Genomic DNA, 23991 nt, shown 5'->3' with positions numbered 1-23991 from the left:
TAGGGAAATACAGGATTAGAAAGAATGTTGACCTAAATCAACTTATTGCTTATTCATAAGGATTGTATTCTGAATGCAGTATATTCTTCTACTTCCTCAACTTAGTCATATTAAGTTATTTGGTATTAAAATAATTCAGAGAACTTCAACCAGAATTGAAAGATAAAGATACTTAGTATAAAAAGCTCTGAATCAGCTGGAATATATGGATTTTCATTTTATTCTTGTTTCCCTCTTCTGCTCCAATCTCATTCAACAGAAAAAGCACTTCTTGACATTTTTACTTGATTTTTTGCCCTACTTCTTTGCCCTCTATGCATTTTACCCTCTACTTCAAAAGTTTTCTGCCCTATCTCTTTTCCATTTCTGTTTCTACCCTGCCCATGGGGTTGGTATCCATTTTACTGTCTCCTTACAGGAAGGCCGTGTTCTGCATTTCCTTATGAGAGGAAAAGATTGACTGTATTTTTGATACAAATCTTTACATTACACTTAGCAGTAAATATGCTCTAGGTCACCCAACAGGTTTGGGTTTCAACTGTAAAATGACTCAGTGCAATATTCCAGTAAGGATTCTCCATAAATTCTAAAGAATATTGTGTTTTAGCCATCTGAGCCTTGCAGTCCTTTCGTAATTAAGTATAAGTAGTTTAATGCAACATGAATGAATTTAGAATAATATTATTTTTTTGTCTGTTGCTACTAAAGGTGAAGTTGCTACTGGAAAGCCCTGAAACCTTGGTTTCTGCCTCATCCTGCTGTTCATTGTTCAGAAAACTGATGAACTGTATGTGCAAGAATTACAGCTTCATTTTTTAACTACTGGAGAAACGGGAAAGGGAGGGATCTTGTTCTAACATCATCTTTTACAGCCAGAAAGTACCTAGTAGCTGATGGGTGAAACACAAAGCTAAGGGAGGAGGCATGTTCATTTATGATGAGTCAAAGTATTAATTGGCAGATATGCTCTCCCTTCATTTCTACTGTAGATGATTCAATGAGGTAAAAAAACCCAGGACTGTAGATTTCTGACTACTATGAAGTGTTGCCATCCATAAGCCAATTGTCCTGATTATTGTTAAATTGGTAAGCCATAGCGGGGAGGGGCTTGGTGGTTTTCTTTGGTTGTTTGTTTTTTTTTTTAAATACAGATTAGTTTCAAACATCAGTTTAAATATTTACTTGGGTGTTTCCATTTTTATTACTCAGATGAAAATCATTTACATTTTCTGGTTGTCTAAAGACCTAAACACTGGAAATCCAGACCACAGTACCTCAACCTGTGCTCAAAGAATAAAGTATTCCAAAACACTTGAGAATTTGGTCATTGTAGGTTTATCTAATTCCTTGTGAAGAGCCAGGATAATGCCTTAAATATTAAAACAACAATTATCTCCTACTGACATCTGTGGGGATGTTGCTATTGATTTCAGTTAATACAGGATACAGGAAGAGGCATTATATTATAATTTTAAACAATGGAAATGTAGAAAGTTAAAGAAATATTCTGAACATCAGACTTGGATACAGATAACACACACATAAAATTATGGAAATTGCTCCTCTCTGCTTCTTTGCCAGTCACCTTAGGCTGTTGCTCTTATAAAACAAGCTAGTGTGTAAGCTCATTTGACACTCAAGAGAATACAGTCCAGAAAAGCAGTTCACAGGCATATCACAAAACTTAACTGACGACTACTGACCTCGTTTTTGGCAAATATAACAGAAGTATTATGCATGATAGAGCTGTTAGTGGCCAATAACATGTGTTTTGACAAGTCTAAAGGAACGCACAGAAGAGACAATTCCACAGCGGGCTGGGCCCACAGTAACTCCACTAGGGTTAATAGGTTCCACAAATGAGCAAGTCACAGCAAAGTTTGATCTAGTCTTTCCGCATCCGATACTGCTCAGCATGCATCTTAACATCTTTAAAATACTAAAAGGTGCAATAAATATTTTTTTTTTCTTTTTAAGCAAAGATATGTTTAGAGACATCTGGGGTATACTGTATTTCTTTGCCAAACAGGTCAGTATTGTAGCCCAGCTTCAGAACTATTAAGACTTTTTCAGGAAAATGCAAATAATCTCTCACAGACTCCTAACCACATTGTCCTGCCTTTTCCAGTGTTCATTGACTTTCCTTATGTCTGAAGTAAGAATTCTATCAGAGTATGCTGGAAGAAATCCAAAGTTGCTGTTTTCCTTAAGAAAAGATTTTTCTGCAGTGACATTGTAAGTAGAAGATGAACAGAAAGCAGTGTTAGAGGCCTGACCCTGAAGAAGGCCATGCTTTCTCAATACATTATATCTAGAAAAAGGTTTATAATTACAGGGAAGAATTCATAGTTAAACAAAAATACATTTTCAATCACAATTCCGTATTGTCCGTGTTAATAGGGGACAACAGTTATTTTCAGAATTTAGCCTGAGACAATCCAATGATATTTTCAAACGAGCAGATAGTGTTCCACCATCACATGAAGTTCAATAAATAGATTACTTCCATGCATGTGACCAACTGCTTGATTGCAAGAATTTTAATTATGTATTTGTTGATGTTTTTGCAAGACTCTGCATGGTTATTACTTAATTTTCTCATACTATTGTTCTATAATTTGAAACTAGCAACTCTCCTTCCTGTAAACAACCTGCAAAGCAAATACAGAAAGCAACTACATTAGGACTGTTTGCTTTGTACTGTTTGCTGTTCTGCCGCTCCCAGCTTTCAACACAGAATGTTAACACTCACACAAGAGTGGTTTCAGAACAAATCATAAAGATGTATGCAGGCACATAGAAACCAGTGGCCACTGTTCAAGGAGAATCTTTCCCCTCAATTCTGCTTCAGCAGAATCATTAAAAACCCATTTACTAAAAACATCCTTTCTAATCAGCTGAATTAACATCCCATTGTGAATTACAGGAGCAGATCCATGTCACATCATTGAAAGAGTTCTACGTTGCCCATAATCAAAAGTTCAGAGACAAGACACTTGATAAAGTTATTTTTGTCATAAACCAAACAAAGGCTTTAAATAAGTCTTTCCTCTTTACAGTATAGTTCCTCTTTCTTTGTTCTTTAGTGATGTTAGAATCTCTTGTCAGAAATATTATAAATGCCTTGATGACAACCTCACTCTGGTAGATTGAGCAGTATCATTTCAGTGCTAGCCAGCGGAGTGCAAAACTAAGTGCTGGTAATGATCTTTCAAAAATTCAGAAAAATATTTTCAGGAAAGTACAGAACTTGGATTAATATTACATTAATGTAAATGTATTATGTCTTTGACTATACGGTTTCTCTTTCAAAAGCTCAACTAGAAAATAAACACAACACATCTGAGAACTTCTAGTGATATACTTGATCACATATAGTGAAATAGAACTAAACTCTTCACAGTGGAACTCATCCAGAAAACTGTTTTAGTTTGAAACTGCTGTCATACACTAGGACTCCTCATACCACTGTTCTGTTGCAGAAATATTTCAACATCCATCTCTGTACTAAAAATCAAGCTACATATTTTTCCATATTTACTTGTTACAGAATTATGTGAACTTAAAAACCACATGCTTTTGAATGCACGGACAGAAATAATATTTTGACAAAATCACTTTTATTTTTAACTTTTGTGAATATATAGGTTTCTTGATAAATAATATGTCTTAAAAGAATCTAATCCCTTCCATCTATGCATTATTTAAGATTAAAACACACTTTTTCTGATCCTTCTCTACTTCACATTAGTTCTGTGAACTGCCAGCAGGAGAACAGAGATAAAGTTTATATTTTGAAGTAATTTTTTTTAAAGTGAGATTTCACTTACCTAATTCTTTAGAAACTGGAGAATCAGCTGATATATCCCCAATCTTTGCGAGGCTATCATAATATGCTCTTCCAGCCACCACCATAGCTTGGGAGGGGGGCAGGGAAAAAAAATTAAAAAGCATTAAAAAAAATCAAGTATTTTCTATTTCCATTAAGCTACGATCCTATGCAATTTTGTCATCCACGGCACATAGTAAGAGAGGGGTATATGGCAATATGGATATCCTGCTATCAGAGCAAGTTACTCAAGTCCCTGTGCTACCTGCTAATTTGTGAAACCAGGCGACAGAGAGAACACCAGAATATATTAATGAAGTTTCAACCTGTGATTTAGTTCCCACTTTCATGCATATCCAGGAGCAATCAGCGTCCAGTGGGTAGGTTTAGCTGTAAGCCATTGATCAGGACATAACAAAATTCCTTGGTATGGATAAAACTGCTAGAAAAAAGCAAAATACAATCCCAGACTTAGTAGAAGTGATAATGTGTCTGCCCTGTACTGGCCAGCCAGACCACTGATCTGAGAAGTGGCTACTGGCCATGAGACAATGGACCTATAGTTGCAACAAGGAGACATGGAGACATGATTTCAAAAGCAAATCATCATTTACTGTTTAAGTTAGCTGAAAGAGTAACTCACTTCAAAACAGCTATGATGAAATACAGTTCACCAGCTGCAATATATTTAAAAAAACTGAAATGTGACAGGTTTGATACATCCGATACAGCCACTCCTAAAAACTACCATTATGGTTAACACTGTACAGTCATCATATACTGCAGTGACAAATATGATTTCTTGTCAAAACAATACATTGAAATCTAACTATCCTACATACAAACACCAACTTTTCCACTTCAAGGAAATTTTAGGCCTTAAAAGCTAAAACTTAAAAAAATCAAGTCTCTGAAAGATGATGTTCAGGTTATGGAGATAACATATTTGGCATTCTTTTCTCAATGTTCAACATACCATCAATGTTCCTGACGTTATTATAAATTGCATTGCTCAGCAACTTAGTGAGCTTAAATGTCGGAGGATCTTTCATTTCTTGGACAGACATGGAAAATTAGCAATGATATATACAACTTCTGCACAGAGTTATTTTGACACTTCAGGAAAGTGCCTCCTTTTGTCTTCATCACTGAACTCAGAATGGCAGAGAAATCTGTATTCCAGCTTCTTTAAGCAATAAAAACCTCAGGCAACAGTTTATATACAGCTTAAGAAACCTCAAGGTTTCATGTTCCTGACCAAAAAGGTAGACCCTAATTAACACTTGGATGCTCATCTTTTCTCCCGCAGGACAGTTCCCCCCTTTTATTGTTTATAGTTCAATACCAGCTTTGCAGGAACCAATCAGCTCTTCATATGTATCACTGAGGTTTCACTTATTCTCAGTTAATCATTTCCTGGTTAGAGCTGATTTAAACACCAAAGCCAGTTTTGCTAGAATGAACACAGAAACATCAAGATTCAAACTGCAGCAAGGCCAGCAGTAAGAAACAGATTACATATGTAGTAGATTTACACCTCGCAATGGTTGCCTTGCATCTTCACAGTATCTAGAACCACTCTATACACCATAAAGAAAAGAAATACCAAGGACAAATTGGCAAGGTTTTACTGTAAAAGGCAGTGAAAAATACATATTGAAATAAGTCTTTATAATTTTTTTGTAGCAGTACATTTTTAACCTTAAGTGGAAGCCGAGCAGACTCTCACTGTCGACTTCAGAATACTTTTTTCTGGGGGGAGACGGCAATTGCCAGTTACAGTCTTTTAGGTCTGTACTTTGTAGTTTTCACTAGCAAAGGTGACAACTTTGGTTACCTGACAGTATGCTCACTGAGAAGCCTGCAACTCTCCCAAATGAAACAGGTTCTTTGAGGCCCTGTTGCGTTAGACAAGAATAGTACCTGTCTAAGCTGTATTTCATAGGTGCTCTGTATTCAAGCTTTCTGAACAGAAGAACTATACTGGTGCTACTGATGGAGAGTATGCCACCCATCCACAAACAATTTATGCCATTCCAACTCTACCTAACGTTTTGTCAAGATAGCCGCAAGTCAATCTTTTGTCCTAATACAGGCACTAAAAAAAAACAAAACAGAAAATGTGTGATTTCTCCCATGCTAATCAAGCTAAACCAAGAACGCACTTTCATAGTTTTTCTCCAGTACTATGGCTAGTAAACTACTACTGCAGAAAAGGAGTTTTGACCTTTCATCCTCAAAATGTAGAAAAATACATTATAAGCCTATCAGAAGTTCTTGTAAGTTTTATGTTCTTTGTCAGCCTACTCTGACTTGTTTGGAAAGCTGCAAAGTGTTTGTTTAGCAACAGAATATTTAATCCTTGTTACAGATCTATTTATACCACTCAGAACTTACAGAGAAAAGATTAACAATTTATGAGAGCCCAAAGATTACTTTAACGTAGTTTCTCAACAGTTGTTGCAACACTGCAAGGATTTATTCATCTGAAATTAAGCATTCATGTTAGATATGCTTTATCAGCCAGTCCTAAAAGGCAAGCTTGCTAGAACACAACACCTATCAGCCTCTCCAGTGTTGCTGTGCAGTTATTTTGTGAATTACTGATGACAAATCGAATTAAAAAGAAAAAGGGACTGTGTAACATATCAACAGTACAGTATGAAAAGCAGAACCCTCAGAAACTGCTATAAAAATCTTTCAGCCAAACATGAAAGCACTTTTTATTACTTCTGGTAGTACGTATAATCCCTAAGGTCAGGTATTAGGTAACCATGGTGTTAACCCATCAGGTTAGGCATTACTGCAAATAAGTCAACGTTTCCCTGTTTTAATCTCCAGCAGGCCTTGGTTTCCTCTTTTTCTCAAGCCTGATCTAAAATTTGCACAAAGAGATTTCAAAGTCTATTTGGCTATGCACTACTTCTGCACTATCACATTTCTCAGAGTACTAGATTACATGCAGGGGAAGATATGCCACAGACTTGAGTGAGGCAAAATGAGAGAGTTTTTACATTGCTTTAATATGCTATCAAGCAGCTCAGCAGGTCTGCATAGGTGAAATGGGGCAAGCTCTAACAGGACCTACAATATAAGCTTTGGGAATCCAGAGCCCAGTCTTGGAAACCCGTTCTTAGTTTCTGTTAAGACAATAATGAAAATAAACAGCCACATTATAAAAAAAGTTTAACAGACTCAGTCCTTAGATTCAGGTTTATTCATTCCAATTTTGACTTCACTAAAAAGATACCATCAGGTTTAGTACAGATAAGAAAAAATGTTAATCCACTCCTGCAACTCTTATTCAAGTTCTGTTCACAGGGTTACTTAGGTAGCAACGCGTATAGGTGAGTAGGAACAGATCTAAGACTGGGAAATATCTTTGGAAGATATTTCTAGGGGGGGAAAAAAGATAATCTAATTTCTGTAATTTTGGTTTTTTTCCATTTATATTACTCTAATGTGGGTTATTTACACTTTATGTTCATTGCAGTAGCTCTGTGCCTAGGTGTTTGGGATGCAACTTCTGCAGGACAGTTAAAAAAAGAGGGAAGAAGGTACATATGTTTGGGTGTTTGCACTTTGTTTTTCCCCTAATTGAACACATCCAACGCTCAACTTGGAAAGTAAGCTTATACACAACCCTCATATCCAATATGTATATTTAAATAAAAATTGAACATTCTTTCTAAAGTTAGCACCTAAAAGACTTACCATTAACGGCTTTTTCATAATTCTTCCCCAGATTTATTAAATTCCTCAGTCCTGGATTGAACTGTTCCATAACATTCTAGTGAACAGAAAATAAAATTTGTGTTATAGCCAAGGCAATGCAACAGTGAATGAAAGCATTTATCTCAGTGTGACTGAGGTCTAGTTTCATGCTTCATACGTATAGGGTACATCTGAAAAGTCTGTGGATGGATGAAAAATAGAAGACTTAAGAGGAAAGCAAAGGGTGGAAGAGAAAAGAAACTGAGCATTTGAGATGAACAAACAGGAAAAAAAGGTAAACTATTTCTAAGTGTAAAAAGGCATCTGGCTGTTTATAATACAAAAGGATGCCAAGTATGTGATCAAAGTTTGCACAGATCCTTCTTTCATGGTAGGTGATGGTAAAATAAGAATGAGAGAAAAACCTTTATCCATTGTTCTATAAAAACAGACAATATAAATAACTTTCTGACAGTGGTTCAAGATTTGAACCATTTGTTGAATCCCTGCCGCCTCCAGCCCCCCCCCCCCCCCCCCCCCCCCCCCCCAAAAAAAGAAAAAATTGTATCTGGAAAAGGAAATTAATGAAAAATCTAATTAGGGGAAGACTAAGCACTTCATTCATCTTTTCTAAGTTACAGATAGTACGTAGGGAAATTAGGGTGGGGTTGGTTGTTTTTTTTTTTTTTTTCAGTTTGACAAGGCTGCATTTTATTGTGTGAAGCCATAGTGAGAATTGACCTTATTTAAATGTGGGGGGGGGGGGAATCCACTGCAGCTGCTTTGGCCGTTACATACAGTTACTGGCTGAAACAACCAGAATCTGAAATCCAGCAGCTCCAAGCATCACTACTGTCATACCTAGAAAATTCTATAAACAGATGAAGTGGTAGAAATTGTGACTGGCAGTTTCATAGTGCAAGAAAGTAGCTATACCATTAAATAGAGAAGTTTCAGTCTTTGCAAAAAGTAGAAAATAAGTTAAGCCATGAAGTTTGAATCCAAATCTGAATTTTCCCAAATTTGGGGGGGGTAAAAAAAAAAAAGGAGAAGCAGCTTTTGCCCACTCCAAAGAGGAGAATCACCCACAAAGCGTGAGTTATCCCTACTCACAGAAAAGCTTCAGTTTCCTTCTTTCTGGTCAAAGACAATAACTGTCCCCACTCCCCCTAAATCAATGTTTCAAAGTTACATTTATCTTGTTACAAGCACTGAAAAAAAAGATGACATGCTGCTATAAATGCAGTAGTTATTTACTCCTCAGAATCATGCCCTTTAAGATGTACCAAACACCTGTAGCATAAATAGCGATATTCCAAAATATTGGCGGTTGCAATTAACTTCTGAACAATGCTAAGTAAGTTTGAAAGAGAGCCCTCTGAGCTTCACTTATTTGGTGGCTTCTTGGTTTTTTCAGGTAGAATTGCTATCTGAATTAAAGACACAGCATATTTGTTTAACAAAAACCCCTTTGGATGTATGTAAATAATTACATCTGAACAAGTATTCTAGGATTTGCTGTATGTGCCTGGTCATTTAACAGTCAAGTAACCAGCATTCTAAACCCTTCTTTTCTCTCCTCCCTACAAAATACGATTTCATATAACACCAGCTGCTAAGTCTCAGCAAAAATGTGGTAACGAATATTTTCTTTTAAAAATAAATTTAATACAAGCCCTATATTTCCATAGAGGAGAACCTTAAAGTCTTTGCAGATTCTAGACCTTCTTTTCCCAGAATCTTCCTAACAAAACCACAGCTAAGGTATTACTCTGTGTAGTTTTATCATCATGAAAGGAAGACCATGAGATACCTGGAGACACCATTCTGTTGTTATTCTTACTATTTTTATGACAATATTTTTTGTGACAACTCACATCTTTCTAGATATTGTCCACATACCAGAACTTATGAATTCAAGGAATTCAAAACAGACACTTTCTGTTTACAAGAAATACAAGACACATGACAAGTGAAATAATATCAAGCTTTTGTCTGTTATACTACTAATAGAATGAAAATATTTATATTTAGTGTATACATGGACCTGGAAAGAACAGGAATACCATCCCATTTGTCTCCTTTTCAGGCAAGGTCATTCAGATAGAACTTTATTATTTTTCAATTATAGTGCTATTCCTGAGCTCCAGTCAATTTAAACAGTGAAGAAAAGAATTAACTCCAGATTTCACCAATAATACTTTAATAGTCACACTGAGTAAAAAAATACAGATATTAGAAAGATATAAAACTATTAGGTTCTGATACAACATGAAAAGCAGACACAGAACAGTAATGCTGAGCTTTATTTGTACAAACAAATTGCAACTGGGATTGCTTTCTAGTCTATATCATTAAACTCTTACCCACCCAAACACTATCACTCCCTCTTGTCCCCAGGCCCTTGATTTGTGTTAACTCACAAACCACATCCAGAAATCATTTGGGAAAGTGTGTTTCAGGTTGGGCCAACAATGCCAAGGGCTATTCTAACGACTTAACAGGATGGATTTTCAGGCTCTAGTGTCTGGGAACATCCCTCCTCCTGCCCCAACTCTTTAATTTACTACTGTAAATGTTACTGCTGTGTCTCTGTTGCCCTCCCTGTAGCTGATGCAGTGCAACTGGGAGGCTTTTATTCAAAGGGGTAAGCTGTCTCTTCCTGTTCCAACTTTTTCCCATTACTTCCCAGCAGTGTACTAAATATGATGTCTGTTGGCACATATGGAGTCAGTGGATCACAAGAAAAAAAAAAAAGAAAAGGGTGAATTAGGGGACTGTGTTATGATAGAGTCCAGTATTCCAAGGAGATGGGGGAGAAGAAAGGTGTACATGACGTAAAAACCTCATGTATGCATGGCAGGTAAGAATCCCAACACCACCTTGAATTGCCACCCTATACTGAAAATAATTTTCTTGAAAGACAGATCCTGTCCCTGCTTACCCTGTTCCTCGCAACAAGTACTTACACAGTAAAACCTACAAATTCTAACAGTAACATGATAATTATGGGTCTTGAAATACTGATTTTTAGAAAGACTGTCTTAGGGATTCAGGGGTTAAGATTCCAGTTTTCTTTGACATCTTCTAGTTCAGATTTCAAACCGAAAACAGTGATTGCACCTGTGTTATCAGCCGTTTTCATTTAGGAGGAAGTGAACAAAACCCAGCAAAAATGCCCTCAACAGCTCCCCTCTCTGCAGCCAGACTCTGTAACTCCTTATTTTCACTAGCCGACTTGGTATGTATGGAGTATTAACATACAGCAGATAGAGACCATGCTGTGGAAACATAACAGGTCCACTGAAACACAGAGAACTCTGAGGAAGAGCTCCAGTGTGTCATATCTGCTCAAGATATATGTAAAACTGCTGGGAAAGATGAAGTAACAACTTATTGCTCAGTGCCTTCAGTAGGTGGAAGGCATACAACTACTGGACCTTTTCTCCATTAGACCAAGCAGTCTCTGGAAATTTTTCAGTCTTTGCGCTGCCACAGTGGTTGACTGTTAGCAGAAGCATCCGCACCAGTCTCTAGATGTGAACGCCCGAGAAGCAGCAAAAACCTTTGCAATTCAAATTCCCCTTTGGAATTTGCTTGGTGTAACACAGGGTACGGTTAGCTGATCCTCACAGCACTCTGCAAGGCTCATCTACTTTCCTACTAAGGGTTTGTGTTTGATAGGAAGACTTAGCTCCCCCATGCTGGGACTGGAAGATGATCTAATTAAATAATTCTTAGCTGATTTTCTTCTCTTCAACACTAGAGAGAACCATAATATGTACTTTCTTTCTTTCTACTGAAGGCTAGATTCTCAAAGCAAACAAAAACCTGGCTGTGCTTCTAGAACTCTTTTTATAGTTAACCACTGTTGCTGTCTTTGAAGTACTGTCCAGGAAGAAATATCTAGAGCACTTTTTCAAAAAGGGAAACTGACACTGGCAACTCCCTCTTCAGAATCAGGTATAAATTTGATATTGCCAAAGCATTTCAGATCAGTTAAAATGATTGTAATGTTTTGTCCAGCTTCAGAAGTTATACATTAAAGAGGGGCTCAGAAATCAATTTGTATAGCTATTTATTTTCAGAGGATGTCTTACGGTTTTATAGATTCTCTCACTTGCAGTCTAAGGAAAAGGTCATTAAATAATGAGTGAGACTGAACACCAGTGCAAAATTGCAAGTCATACATTAAAGCCAGATCTCAAAAATTCTAAAAAAGAATTTCTGATCAAAAGAACCACCAATTTAAAATTGTCAAAGGTCTTAGAAAATATCACAATCTTGTTATCTGCTGTACAAAGACACAGGAATAAAGCTTTTGTCTTAATCTAAATAGACATCACAAAAATAAGAAAAAAGCTGGGAGACACAAAGTAGTTCCCAACACATCCTTTGCTTGTACTGTGAGGAACACAAACAAGGCTTCCTAATTGTCAACCTAGTGTCCTATATTCTAGTGACACACTACCTCTCATGAACAGAATAATTAACTAGAAGATAAGAAGAGGCACATGATCAGATCCTACAGCTTTCTATTATTTAGGATGAATGGAAACACTTTCAAGATAGGCAACTGGGAACACCTTTTTATGCAGAGAATTTCAGAGTTGGCAAAAGTGACCTTCCAAAAAAGAAGCACAAGAGAAACCTATTCTGGTCATTCAAATAATTAAATCCTCATATAATCTGGTATGAAGGTTGCTATGTGCCTTTCACCACGTAAAACCAATGGGAGTTAACCAGCCTGGTAGCAAGGAGCTGACTGAAGAGGAACAAGCCTTGTATTTCCACTTGTTGTATATAGGTATTATAGCTTCCGCAGTTCCTGATAGTCATATAAACAACGTTAATCTTCAAAACAAATGACAGCCATTGTAAAAGTGCCTTCCTGTAAATGTGCAGCTTTGCTTTTTACTTAAAGACACACCTCGCAGAACAATAGCTCAGCAGGTATGAATATAACTAAACAATGCATAGACTCCCTGTAGTTTCAAGTTTACATCCTGCAGGCACTTTTGCAAGAGTGAGTAACAATTCACTATTTGGGTAGAAATCTGAAATTATAAAACTAGCACAGAAAAGTAGATCTTGATGTCCAACATTGCTCAGATTACCACCACTATAGATAGCGATTCATAGCTAACCCTTGTATAGCTACTAATAATTTATTTTAAATTGTTAGTCCTCAGTTTGGGAAACCATAAAATGAAGTTTTTGGAAAAAGCTTTTCGCATTGCTACACTATGTCTGAGAACCCACTTGAGAAGATTTGAAAAGCTCTATAGAACATAAATCCTACTGGGGTCTATTGTACTTGAAGCATTTGTACAATATCTCATTTCATCTCCTCCTTTTGCTTTTGGAATCCACAACACAGTTTTCAGAAAGACATGATTAAGTCCTCAACACATCTTACTTTTAAGTTAGCTTAATATTGTTTTAAAACAGGTTTAACAGAATAGAAAAACCCCAGGATGCCAGTGTTTATTCAAAAAGACTAATTCTTATGACTATTAGTCAGCTTGATGGAACATTTCTTGTTTAAGAGAAACATTAATACATCATCCATCAGTATTTCAGATACAAACTTTTTCAGGTTATGAACACACGATCCAGGATAGATTCTAAGTAGGCACAACTCTAAGTAAGGTCAAAATAGGTAATTTGCACTAAGATAGAGCTGGACTTTATGCATACACAAATTCCCAGGGCTCCTCTTCTCCCAGATTAGGTGTATATTTCAGTGATGCAAAACAACCTTACTTCAGCATGCGCTAGGACCATAGGTGAATAGTTTCATCTCATTACAAGTCTTTTTAAGATATAGAAACATGGAATTGAGGGCTTTAAATTAATTTATCATATATTTCCATGATAAAACAATATAGCCTATCAAAATAATTCTACATGCCTCTGTAGAGAGCATGTGCCCCTCAGGAGAACACAGCATTCCACTGAACAAGAAGTTGGGGTGCTTTTTGTTCTTTGGGGTGGGGAGTAAGGGTGTAGCTGATCTTTTTTTTAATTACACTTTAGTTGATAATAAAAATTTCCAGGTAATATTTACTTGAATACAGACAAATGTATCTTTAAAATCCAAGATTATGAACACCGATGAACTACTGCTATCACACTATTTATAATAAAGAGCTCCAGAAACCTCAAACCACAGGAGCAATATGTGAGCTGCCTGCCCAGCCCTTAGACCATACAGACAGAATGACGGGTCTGTAACTCAGTACTTCCCTGTTTTGTCCCCTTTCCCCTGCATTGTGTGTATTGTAGCTGGATGCCAAATAGCTCCCCCCCATTTACAAGGGATAAAGTGAGCTCTGCTGACAGACCAACACATAACTTTCCAGGGCTTACCAACTGATGTAGCCTGTGTGTGAGGGGGGGTCATGCAGTGTCTCCTCACAGCATACCACATCACTGCAGTGAGTGACAAGGGCAGGGCACTGTCATACCAGCAAACCTCTCTGCAGTTCCTTGGCAAAAGGGAGGCTGTGGCCCTCTTTAGTCATAGGCTCACACGCCCTTGGGCTTCATTTTGCACGTGCCATTCCTATCATGCATTAAAGTGATTCTTCGTGTATTATAAAAGAATAAACGTCAGCCTTGATGTTTGTGTGCACACATGCACGTATTTGTGGATTATGTTGTTTATTTAGTCAGGATAGCTGAAAAATATTGATGTATTCACTTTCCGATGTTGTTGCCAACAAAAAGGATGAATAAGATAAAAATACAAGGGCATTACTTAGCCACCCGATGACTTCTCTAAGTACATTCTGAAGCTTTGTATAATACAGGTTGTATGTATTTCATAAATCCAATGGATTAGTACTGTAAGAAAATTTTTAAAAGCGGAAGACAGACTAGCGAGGCATTAAATTCCATTTTCCATTATTTTTCCAGGTCACTCAAAAGTGGAAAGCCTGTGTTTGCTCCTGCAGCACGCAGATGCCATCACTACACTACACTGAATTGGTTTTCCCAGACCAAGCCTTTCTTTTTATTGGTAGGAGAAACACAAACACTGCTCCTGGTTTTATCAATACCAGTGTGGTGTTTTAAGCGCTGTATAGCTAAGGATAGGATATCTAAGGATACACAGCAAGAGGAGTTACATGAGCATTATTAAACAGAGGAGAACATGCTCACCGTGCAGGCTAAAGCACGGCACAGAGGTGTTCGTTTGTTTTAGATACGGGAGCTGTGATTACAGTCACTGCAAATGCTGAATACACAGGCCAGTGCTCTCTGCCCTTAAGAAGTAAAAGGACTATTTTCAAGATTGTAACTTTGATATAGAAATAACTGCTTTAAAGTAGGCCTAGAATCCATTTTTTATCTGAAGCAGCCTTTATAGCTATATCTGGATGAAGTTTTGATTTTTAGTGAGGGCAGGGCAGGAGGGTTTCCAGGCCTGTGAGTACTAGCTATGTGATGCAACATACCAGACCTCTCAAAATACTCACACAGAAGACATTTCATCACACCAGCAACATTAACTTCGTATTACTATGTTTTTGCTGGTTGTTTCAGTCTTAAGTATCCCTTTGAATTAGTATTAAAAAAACCAAAAGTGTAAACTTTCCCAGGAAATAAGTACTGAGTAACAGGGAAGGTTTTGTTTATTTAGAGGTCTGTCATTCCTTTAAAACCTCTTTTATACTATATCCATTAAAACACACAAGAGGTTTTCTTCCCTCTCTTCTGTAACACTGATTCAGCTATGTTGTGGAAGTCAATAGGCAGGGTAGGACATTCCTTTGCTGGCGCAGCCCTGAACAGTCAACTTCCCAGGTTTCTCTTCTGTGAGCCTGTATGTACAGGCTGCTCTTCTAAGAGGAAGGAATTTATGTTTGCTTATAGCCTTGCCATGAATGTTACTGATATCAAAAAGCACCAGACTGTTTAAGATGACCTGCGCCGATTCTAGAGAACAGATTTTATAGCCAAGTAATCTCATTTTTCAGGAGTTTTGCATGAATTTGATATCTAAGTCCAAAGAAAGTAACAGCAAATACAACACAACATAACTTGACTACGTGAAGGAGCAAAGTTGACTTACGTGTGTTGGAGAACAACAAAACTAACAGCAAAATACACCAGTAGATGTTCTAGAGGCCTTTAAGTGATAACAACATCATCTTCAGAAATATGAAAATATTCAATAGTAAGCCAATAGAACAATCCCCCAGAAAGCTTTCTTTTGGACTCAAAGCTGGAAATGCACTGCAGCTGTAAACTCATTTGCATGATTAAATGCATTTGCAAATTTAAGTGCTTTCTCTAGTTCAACGCACTGCACAGAATGAAGATTATGGACCCAACACTGCCATTACTACTCAAGCAGAAGTATGATTCTTAAGGGAACTTTGCCCACTGGGAACTGATGTGTTTTGGAAGGGTCGGGTTTAGAGAGAGAAAAAGTTCAAAACAAGTGCCTAGTGCCCATATACAAAATATTTTAAATTCTACAAATAACAAGGTATTTGGGAAAGTTTAGAAGTCTGACATAAACTAGGCTACCTTCACCAGTCAGTGCTTTGAGGCAGTGCTGGGGGGTACCCTTATAAACCCGATTCTCAGCTCGGGATGCAGGCAAGCAACTTAATTCAGCGTTAAGCCACTTCTAGGCTCCGTCCCGTATGAAGAAACGGTTTAAGCAGAGGACCACAAGCACCAAAATCTCCAAACCACCTTGTCATCAAAACACGCCGAGGGAATTACGGCTCGCTAGAGAGCTGAGCCTGCCACAGATGGAGAAATCAGTCTTAAAGCCTGCCTTGTCCGGGAGCTGTCGCTGGCGGCTGTAAAGCGGCCCAACCCCTGCGGTCGGGACCGCCGTCGTGCCCGCCGGGGGGGCTGCGGCAAAGCCCCACCGCCTGCCCCCCGCAACGCCCCGCCGCCGCCTGGCCCCGCTCCGGCCGCGGGCCGGGGCAGCCGCGGTGCGGCGAGCGAGGGGAGCCCAGCCCAGCCTCCCCGCTGCCGCCACCCGCAGCCCCTTGGGGCTCTTCACACGCGAGCGCCGAGCGGTCGCGGTCCGACACACTGGGATGGGCGAGATCACCCACAAGGGAGGGAACGAGGGGGGGGGGGGGGGGGGGCAAAAAGTTTGCTGCCTTTCTGCGCAGGGAGCCGAGGCTGCCCCGAGCCCTCCCGCCGGCCCTCGCCTGTGGAGACGCGGCCACCCGCCTCAGCCGCCTCCGGTGGCGGCCAGCGGGGGCAAAGGTGGCCGCCGCCCCCTCAGGCGAAGCGGCCGGCGGGCAGCCCCCTCCCGGCCCGTACTCACTTTGTAAGTGCTCTCCGTCAGCTTGTTCACCTCCTCGGGGTCCCGAGACATGGTGCCGGCGGAGAGGCGGCCGGTGGGAAAAGCTTCGTCCTCCGCAGAGCGCCTCGGCCCCAGCCCCGCGCCGCCGCGGCAGGCTCGGCTCGCCTCGTCCCGTCCCTCCGCCGCTAAGAAACTGTCAAAAACTTGTGGAACCAGCCGGGCAGCGCCGCCGGGGCGGGGCCTGCGGGGCCGCGGCTGCCTGACGCGGCAGGACTGGCTCGGCAGGGACCGCCTCGCCTCACCTCGCCTCGCCTCAGCACGGGAGAGGGCGGGCCGCCCGCGCCGCCTCTACCTGAGCCGCTTCCGCCTGCTGCCTCCCCGCCGCCCTCTCGGGGAGCCCCTGCCGAGCCTCTCCTCCGCGGCTCGGGGCTCGGGTGGCGAAGCACCGTGTGGAGGCCTTTTAAGGAGGTAGCTCTGCTGTGGGCGCCCAACAAAGTCGGAGGTAAACCCTTCCTCCCAGCAATTAAGTGAGTGTTCTGTAAGAATTAATTAATTAGTCTTGTCAGAATTAATTAGCGTAGCCCGAGCAGTGCTAGAGAGGCTGGGGATGGTCCCCTTTCCCCAGCAGCCCTCTGTGAGGGAGGGGCGTGGGGGTTTCTTCAGGGCCTCTCCCACAAGGACGAAAATGTCTTTCTCCTGAGTCCTGCTCTAGTGCACCACCTGAGCTTCATGCTATGCGCTTAAGTTTTCTATTTCTTTTGCATATACACCAATAAAACAGCACCCCGTGTCATCTTTCCTCTGTGAAATGACTCGTGAGTCCTCCATGGGCGGTGGGGAAGGCAGGCAGGCAGGCTGGGATAAGCTATAAATTTTTGTGGACCATAAATTGTCCACAGATTGTGAGATTAATTTAAAGTATGCTAGTTGGAATATCTTTCTGATAATGTAATACCAGCACTATCTTGAAGGACTTTGTGGGACTTTCATAATCTTGGGTATTTAGAACTTGGACGCAGTGCTAGGTAGCGAGTGCATGAGGCTTAATCAACATCCTTACACATCGCACATCCGTGTCTCAGTCGCTGTCTCCCTCTGTTTCCCCCACTTTACTGCAGCAATAAAAGCATGGCCGGCATGCAACAAAAACTGGACTTGGAACAGAAGCCTAGATTTTGGACTGTGGTGTGGGAGGACGTTATCAGGTTTTGAGAGCTGTAAAAATGTTTTCATTCAAGCACATGGAGGTGTTTATACCTTTAGAACTACAATTTACCTTCCGGGAAAAGAGTGGGCACTTAGAGCGTTATCTTGAATACAGCTGAAATACTGGGTAGAGAGGGAGTTTTATGAGACTTAGTACTCCTAGGTAAAGTCTTCGCAGACTTCTGATATTTATGGTATGAATTGCCTTTCTGTAATAGTCCAATTTATAATGTTATCCTTTAGGTATAGTGAATTATTTTGGGCCCGAGTCTACAATTTATGTTCCCACTAAGCAGTGTTTGCTCATACACACAAGCCCTCTCAAATGTGATGTGGCTGCTTGCCTGAGCATGGGATGAAGAACTGCACTGTATATTCCCAAGTCCTTTGTCTGAAGAGTTTTTTTACAGCTCCAGAAACAGACTGTGCCTGGGTACTACTGTTCTTGTGTTACCGTATGCCAATGCATGAAAAGGATGTTCCTCCCTGACAGGCTGGCATTCAAATTTGAGAAAGCAGGTACCCAAAGGAAGATGTAGAAAAGGACTTTTCCCTCCCTGACTCCTGCTGAAGAGCTGGGAGTATATTTTATAGCAGGGAGTGTGTTATTCCCATTAGGGGTAAAGCATTTGTCTTATTCGCTCTGAACTTTATGGAGCTCTGGGAGCTCACCTGGGATTCAGTGTGTTTGTTTCCAGCTGGCACGCTGAGTTCAGTCATAGTAAATAGCAATGTAAGTATTAATGAAATATGCACATCAGAAAGAAGCGATATGGATAATTAATGTAGGCAGAATTGTTTAAAAAAGTTATGATACTTAACATGTGGCGATGCTCAACATTTCAAAATATACATTTCTAAAGGTCCTTTTACTTGTAAGCAGATGTAAATAGTTTAAAGGTCTACTGAACTCAATATTTTCTTGTGTTCTTGACCTTCCGTATTTGTTTCTGTGGTCTTCACATATCTACAATTTTTAGAGTTTTTACATAATCTTTTCTAATCTTTTAGTGCTATAGACTAGTAAAAAAACCCGGAAAATAAAGATTGACATTAACAATACAATTGTGAAGTAGTGGAGGAAAAAAAAGAAAACAAGCAGCAGCAGTTTTTAAAGAATACCTAAATGGGAAATGAAGCTAGCAAGAAGGAATCCTTAGCCTGGGTTAATGATTGCTTCTATTAATTCATCTATGTACAGATTAAAATAAAAATGACCAGAAATGGTTAAGACAATTAACATAGGAGATAATGTTAATAGATGGAAAATAGCCCTGATATTTCTTTTAAAGTAAAAGAATTAATACTGCTTTCCTCAAATTTCTGAAATGAGCATTAGAAGTAATAATTTATGGAACCATTATGAGATTAGGTTGTGTTTAATGAGGGGAAAAAGCAACAATCTGTTTTCTTTTTAAAATTAGATGCTAGTATAAAAAAATAGTGTGGAAAATAATTTTTATATCTTTATTCATGTTTTCCTTTGTCACCATAGTTTTGTATTGTTTTTCCCAAATCTTGAGAATATTACACATGTACACAGCATTTGGAAGCATTTTCTGTATTTTCTTTCTGTTGTGCTGTTAGAAATATTTTGTGTGTCAATCATAATAATTAGTAGTATTGCTCTGTTCTTGGTTAGTATTGTGTTCTACTGTGTGGCTGAAAAACTTGAAACTTGACAGGCAAATCCAATTCTTAATTTACAAGTATCTAGACCTTTGCTATAAATGATAAATTTTCAAATTAACTCAGAAATCTCTGCTTGAGCTTGTAATACAAATGCAAATATTTTGTTCTCTTAATAGGGGATTTTTGATCTTGCATTGTGTTAAGATTAGTTACATTACTGACTTACCTGGAATTAATTCTGATATGTGCAAACAACACGAATTTAGAACGGTTGAATGAGATCTCATTTTTGTGAGTTCCTTAAGGATGCGCTTACATTTAAAGCAGTGTACAGTCTCTAGTAACATACTGAAGTGTTTTGTCTGATCAGGACAGTATTTTTAATAGCTTGCTAAATTGTGACCTTAATGACTACATCTTTATGCTCTGTTGCCTACATACTACTGTAAGCATTTATAATAAACATACTAATATGAGATATATTATTTTTATTTAGAAGTTTCTCTTTTGAATTCATCAATAGCACTGAATTTTGGGTGCAGCAGTGTTTGAGTACTCGGGGTTGTGCATTTTGGAATTGTTTCTTAGAGCCCCTGGAGAGTACTTGCTAACTTTGCTCTGGGGAGGAGTTCAGAGCTGTGATCACTAATCATATACGCTCGCTGAACTGATTGGAACTAAAATTAATCTGATTACTTTTTTTGATGCTTACTTTTAATGTATATTGTTTCGATAGCCAGAAAAGACAAAGAAGAATGTTCTTACTTTGACGGTGAACCCATCCGATGGTATAATTATATCTGTTGACTCTATCTTTGTACCGTATCTCAAGCAATAACTGCGTCTCAAGAATAATTCAGGTTAGAGGGAAGCTGGCAGGTTAATAGCTTACCTGGTCCAGCCCCCCATCAGAGTAGGGCTAATTTCATCCTCAGGTTGTTCAGGGCTTCATCCACTTGAATTTTGAGTCTCCAAGAAGCAGAAGTTGAGGAACAGAACTAGAACAGTTCTATTTGAAACAAGTAACTCAGGAAGTGAAGAACATCCTATACACTGTTACAGGAAACCATATTTGTTGCACTTTTTGTGGGGCTATCCCCTGAGGTATGTTACCTATCCAACCGAATTGCTGTCCTGAACAGACATGCTCCACGTTGTAACTAGAGCTTTGATATTAGCCTGTAAATTGTTGCCTATTGAGAAAACAAAACTGCTTTCCTTCCTCGCTACCCGTCATTCTACCTCACGTGATGCTGTCCTGATGGCAAACAGAAATATTTGTAGGTCTGTAATTATGCATAATCTCCAACAGACTCCCTTGATACTGGAAGTTTAAAAGAGGTGGCTTGGACTTCAGCGTCTCCTGATGTAGTCCTTGCAACAACCAGTTAAGAGGCTTCTGGCCTTTCACAGGTCCTTAGCTAACAGGAGCAGCCAGGCACAGGGACTGGCCTGCATGTATTTCTGTGAAGTGTGTGCTCTGGGCCCGAATCCAGCGGTTGATTCCATGTTGGCCAAAGGCAGAATCGCATAGATTTGCTAGCAAAACTGCTGTTGAGGGACTAACTCAAAATAATGGCTTATATTTATCCCATGCAGAAGGCCAATTCTCTTTTGTAGCGTTTGAGCTTTGGAACATGAGTAGCAACAATAAAAATTTCCCCAAGCATTGTCAGCTTTATAGAATTGAAATTGTAATGAGAAAATGGTATCATTGATATATCCTTTGCAAAAGCACACTCAGAAATAGTCCTTTGAGTAAATACATGTATTTCTTTAAAATCAATAATTTTTAATGTTTGTTTTCTGTAAGTGTCCTGTTTGCGTGTCAGCAGCATATTCAAATATTCTTTGGAAATGATTTAAGTATGCTGTAATGACCCATTAATTTCAGCTCATCATTAGATCTTTAACATGTGTTTTAAATAGCTTAATATGACTGTAACTAATTACATAGATTGTGGCTAAGCAGCAATTGTATATGCATGATACAGCCAGCTGTGGCCTATTTCATTCCCTGTGGTCATTAGCAGACATTTAACTCAATTAAGAAAATAAAATATGTACACAGCATGTTATTTAGTGATATCAAACAACATTCAGAGTCAGATTAAAATTTTCTGAACAGGAAATTAAAGTGATTCTACCAGCTTGTTCGTCTGATTGATACACATTTTTCATCCTCTGTTGACACTTATAAGGAATTTTTCAAGTATTTTAATCCCCTTCAAGCTGCTGACAATGCAAAAGCACACTAAAACTGCTACAAAGTGTCTTTGGAAAGAAGTATACAAAACTTTTGAAAGTTTACCGAACCTTTTGGTCCGATTCAGCTCTGTGTGTTAAATGGAGTTACTCCATTTTTAAACTGATGCAAGCAAGCACCAAATAATTTTGTTCCCTGATGTTCATTGTCCTGAGCTGGTTTCAAAGCAAATGAGCTGTAACTCAGACCCGCAGGTCAGTTCAATAAGGTACTGAGCTCTCTGATTAAGGAGGACACTTAATCAAATGCTTAATTTAAACGTGTAATTAATCCACTGTACTTTGGAGGGGAGGCAATCAAGGAGGTGCAAAACACTGTTTATGAACTCTTTTTTTTCTCCAGAATAAAACTGGGATAATTGTTTTGCCTTGAAGACAAATGCTTTGGATATTTGTATTTTGTGTCTCAGTTGTCTCATGTGGCAAATTATTTTGGCAATATTATAAGGCCAGGTAAAATCTGATGTCTTCATTGTTTATTTTTTTGAGACTGGAAAGAATGTATGGCATAGAAGCATGCAATTTTTAAGTTGTTTTTGGAGAATGCCAAGGATTTAGACTAAATTTAGCATTCAGGGGAATCTAATAGGCAGTACTGTTAGCAATCCCAATCTTTTTCTGCTGCTAATTGAAATATTTAATTCAAAACTGTTATACCCACACATTTTGTGACTGCTCATTTCTTTCGGAAAGTAGATATGCTTGCTTTAGTTCATATGCTGTGTCCACTAGATGGCAAGCAAGCTATGCACGATGGAACAAAATAAACTTGCATAGTCTTTGTGCTCAAGGCTTTCTCAAAGCGCTTTATAATGTAACAAGATGGATATTTGTGGTAAGCAAATGGAACAGCCTCTATATTGCTCATACACAGCCTTGGAATTTTTTCTCAAGAGTATAAGTGCTGTTAGGATGTTCACATTATTAAAATCTAAATATGCCTTGGGATCTGTAACTATTTTGGAAGTCAGCACTAGTAGCAAGCCAACATCCTGGTGAAACTCTTGTTAAACTTCTAATCCATTTAGGCTCCAGTGTTTTATGACGTGACTCATGCCCCAAAACACAGTATTTTAAATAACTATGTATTTGTTATCCTCCCTTTTGTAATTTGTCAAGTGGGGATTAACTAACAACAAGTGTACTCTGTTCCAAATGGATAAACTGGTTTTGCCTGAGGCTGAGTGTAGAGTACTGCAGCTAAACATAGCATCTGCACATTGCTGATCTTAGTAATATCGGTAGATTGCATATTATAACTGGAGTAAGAATTATCAGTGCTTGTTACGAGGCAGAACATAAGGACCTCAGCTGGGATGAGATGCTGTTGCTGGGCTGGGAATTAAACATGCACTGGGTGTGAAGTATCATTCTTGTGAGTATTTTCAAAGAACACAAACATAAATTTTGATGTTATCCTTACCTCTTCCTTTTCACAGCTAGAAAAAGATAGAACAAGTACATAATACTGGTAATTTGATTGTACTTAAAAAATGGCAAAAATCCTAGAACTGCATTTTCATATTGAAAAGAAACTTGTAGCTCATTAACCCCTCTCTTCTATGCAGCCTTACTGTAATGGGGAATTACTAGAAAAATGTCCAGGAAGGTTGTATTAATAATAATAATTTCAAAGAAAATACCATTACATTCTTCCTGTAACTTATCATTTAGTTGTGAATATTTTTAGAAGCTGTACTGATACCAAAAAAGTAATCAATTTTTATTTTTTGTTAATAAAAATATGTTTATTCCAAAGCCATACATGGATATTTTTTGATTGAACCATACTGAAGTTTCTGTGTATGGACTTCTTATGAGCCTGCTGCCTCCTCTGATGTTTAGTTGCTGTTCCAGGAAGCTGCTGAAGTAGAATATAACACTGCTGTGCCTGCCGACTCCTTGTTTCTAGAGACCCACTGGCTAGTGGACATATTAGCAATGCTTCCTAGAAAACGTATGGGCAGTGATGGTTGATGCTCAACAACGCAAATCTTGGGAGCAATCCGTGCAGCCTGTGATGGGTATTCATAATCATGCCTATCACAAGCATTCACGCAGC

The 23991-nt window shown here is 38.9% G+C and overlaps 1 protein-coding gene across 1 annotated transcript in view; it reads right to left on the bottom strand.

Annotated features, from left to right (window-relative positions):
- Positions 1 to 17052, bottom strand: part of BAIAP2L1 (BAR/IMD domain containing adaptor protein 2 like 1) — a 43785-nt gene extending 26733 nt beyond the window's left edge. The window contains exons 1-3 of the mRNA XM_075105021.1: positions 16848 to 17052; positions 7544 to 7619; positions 3831 to 3917 (exon numbers count right to left, since the gene is read on the bottom strand). Of these exons, the coding sequence (XP_074961122.1) occupies positions 3831 to 3917; positions 7544 to 7619; positions 16848 to 16898 (214 nt within the window). The 5' untranslated portion in view covers positions 16899 to 17052. The remainder of the gene's footprint in view (positions 1 to 3830; positions 3918 to 7543; positions 7620 to 16847) is intronic.
- Between the last annotated feature and the right edge of the window lie 6939 nt (positions 17053 to 23991).

This window comes from Phalacrocorax aristotelis, chromosome 10 (genome assembly GCF_949628215.1).
Source record: "Phalacrocorax aristotelis chromosome 10, bGulAri2.1, whole genome shotgun sequence".
NCBI classification, from domain to species: domain Eukaryota; kingdom Metazoa; phylum Chordata; class Aves; order Suliformes; family Phalacrocoracidae; genus Phalacrocorax; species Phalacrocorax aristotelis.
Note: the sequence above shows the minus strand (reverse complement) of the source record. Positions and strands in the feature narration are given on the sequence as shown.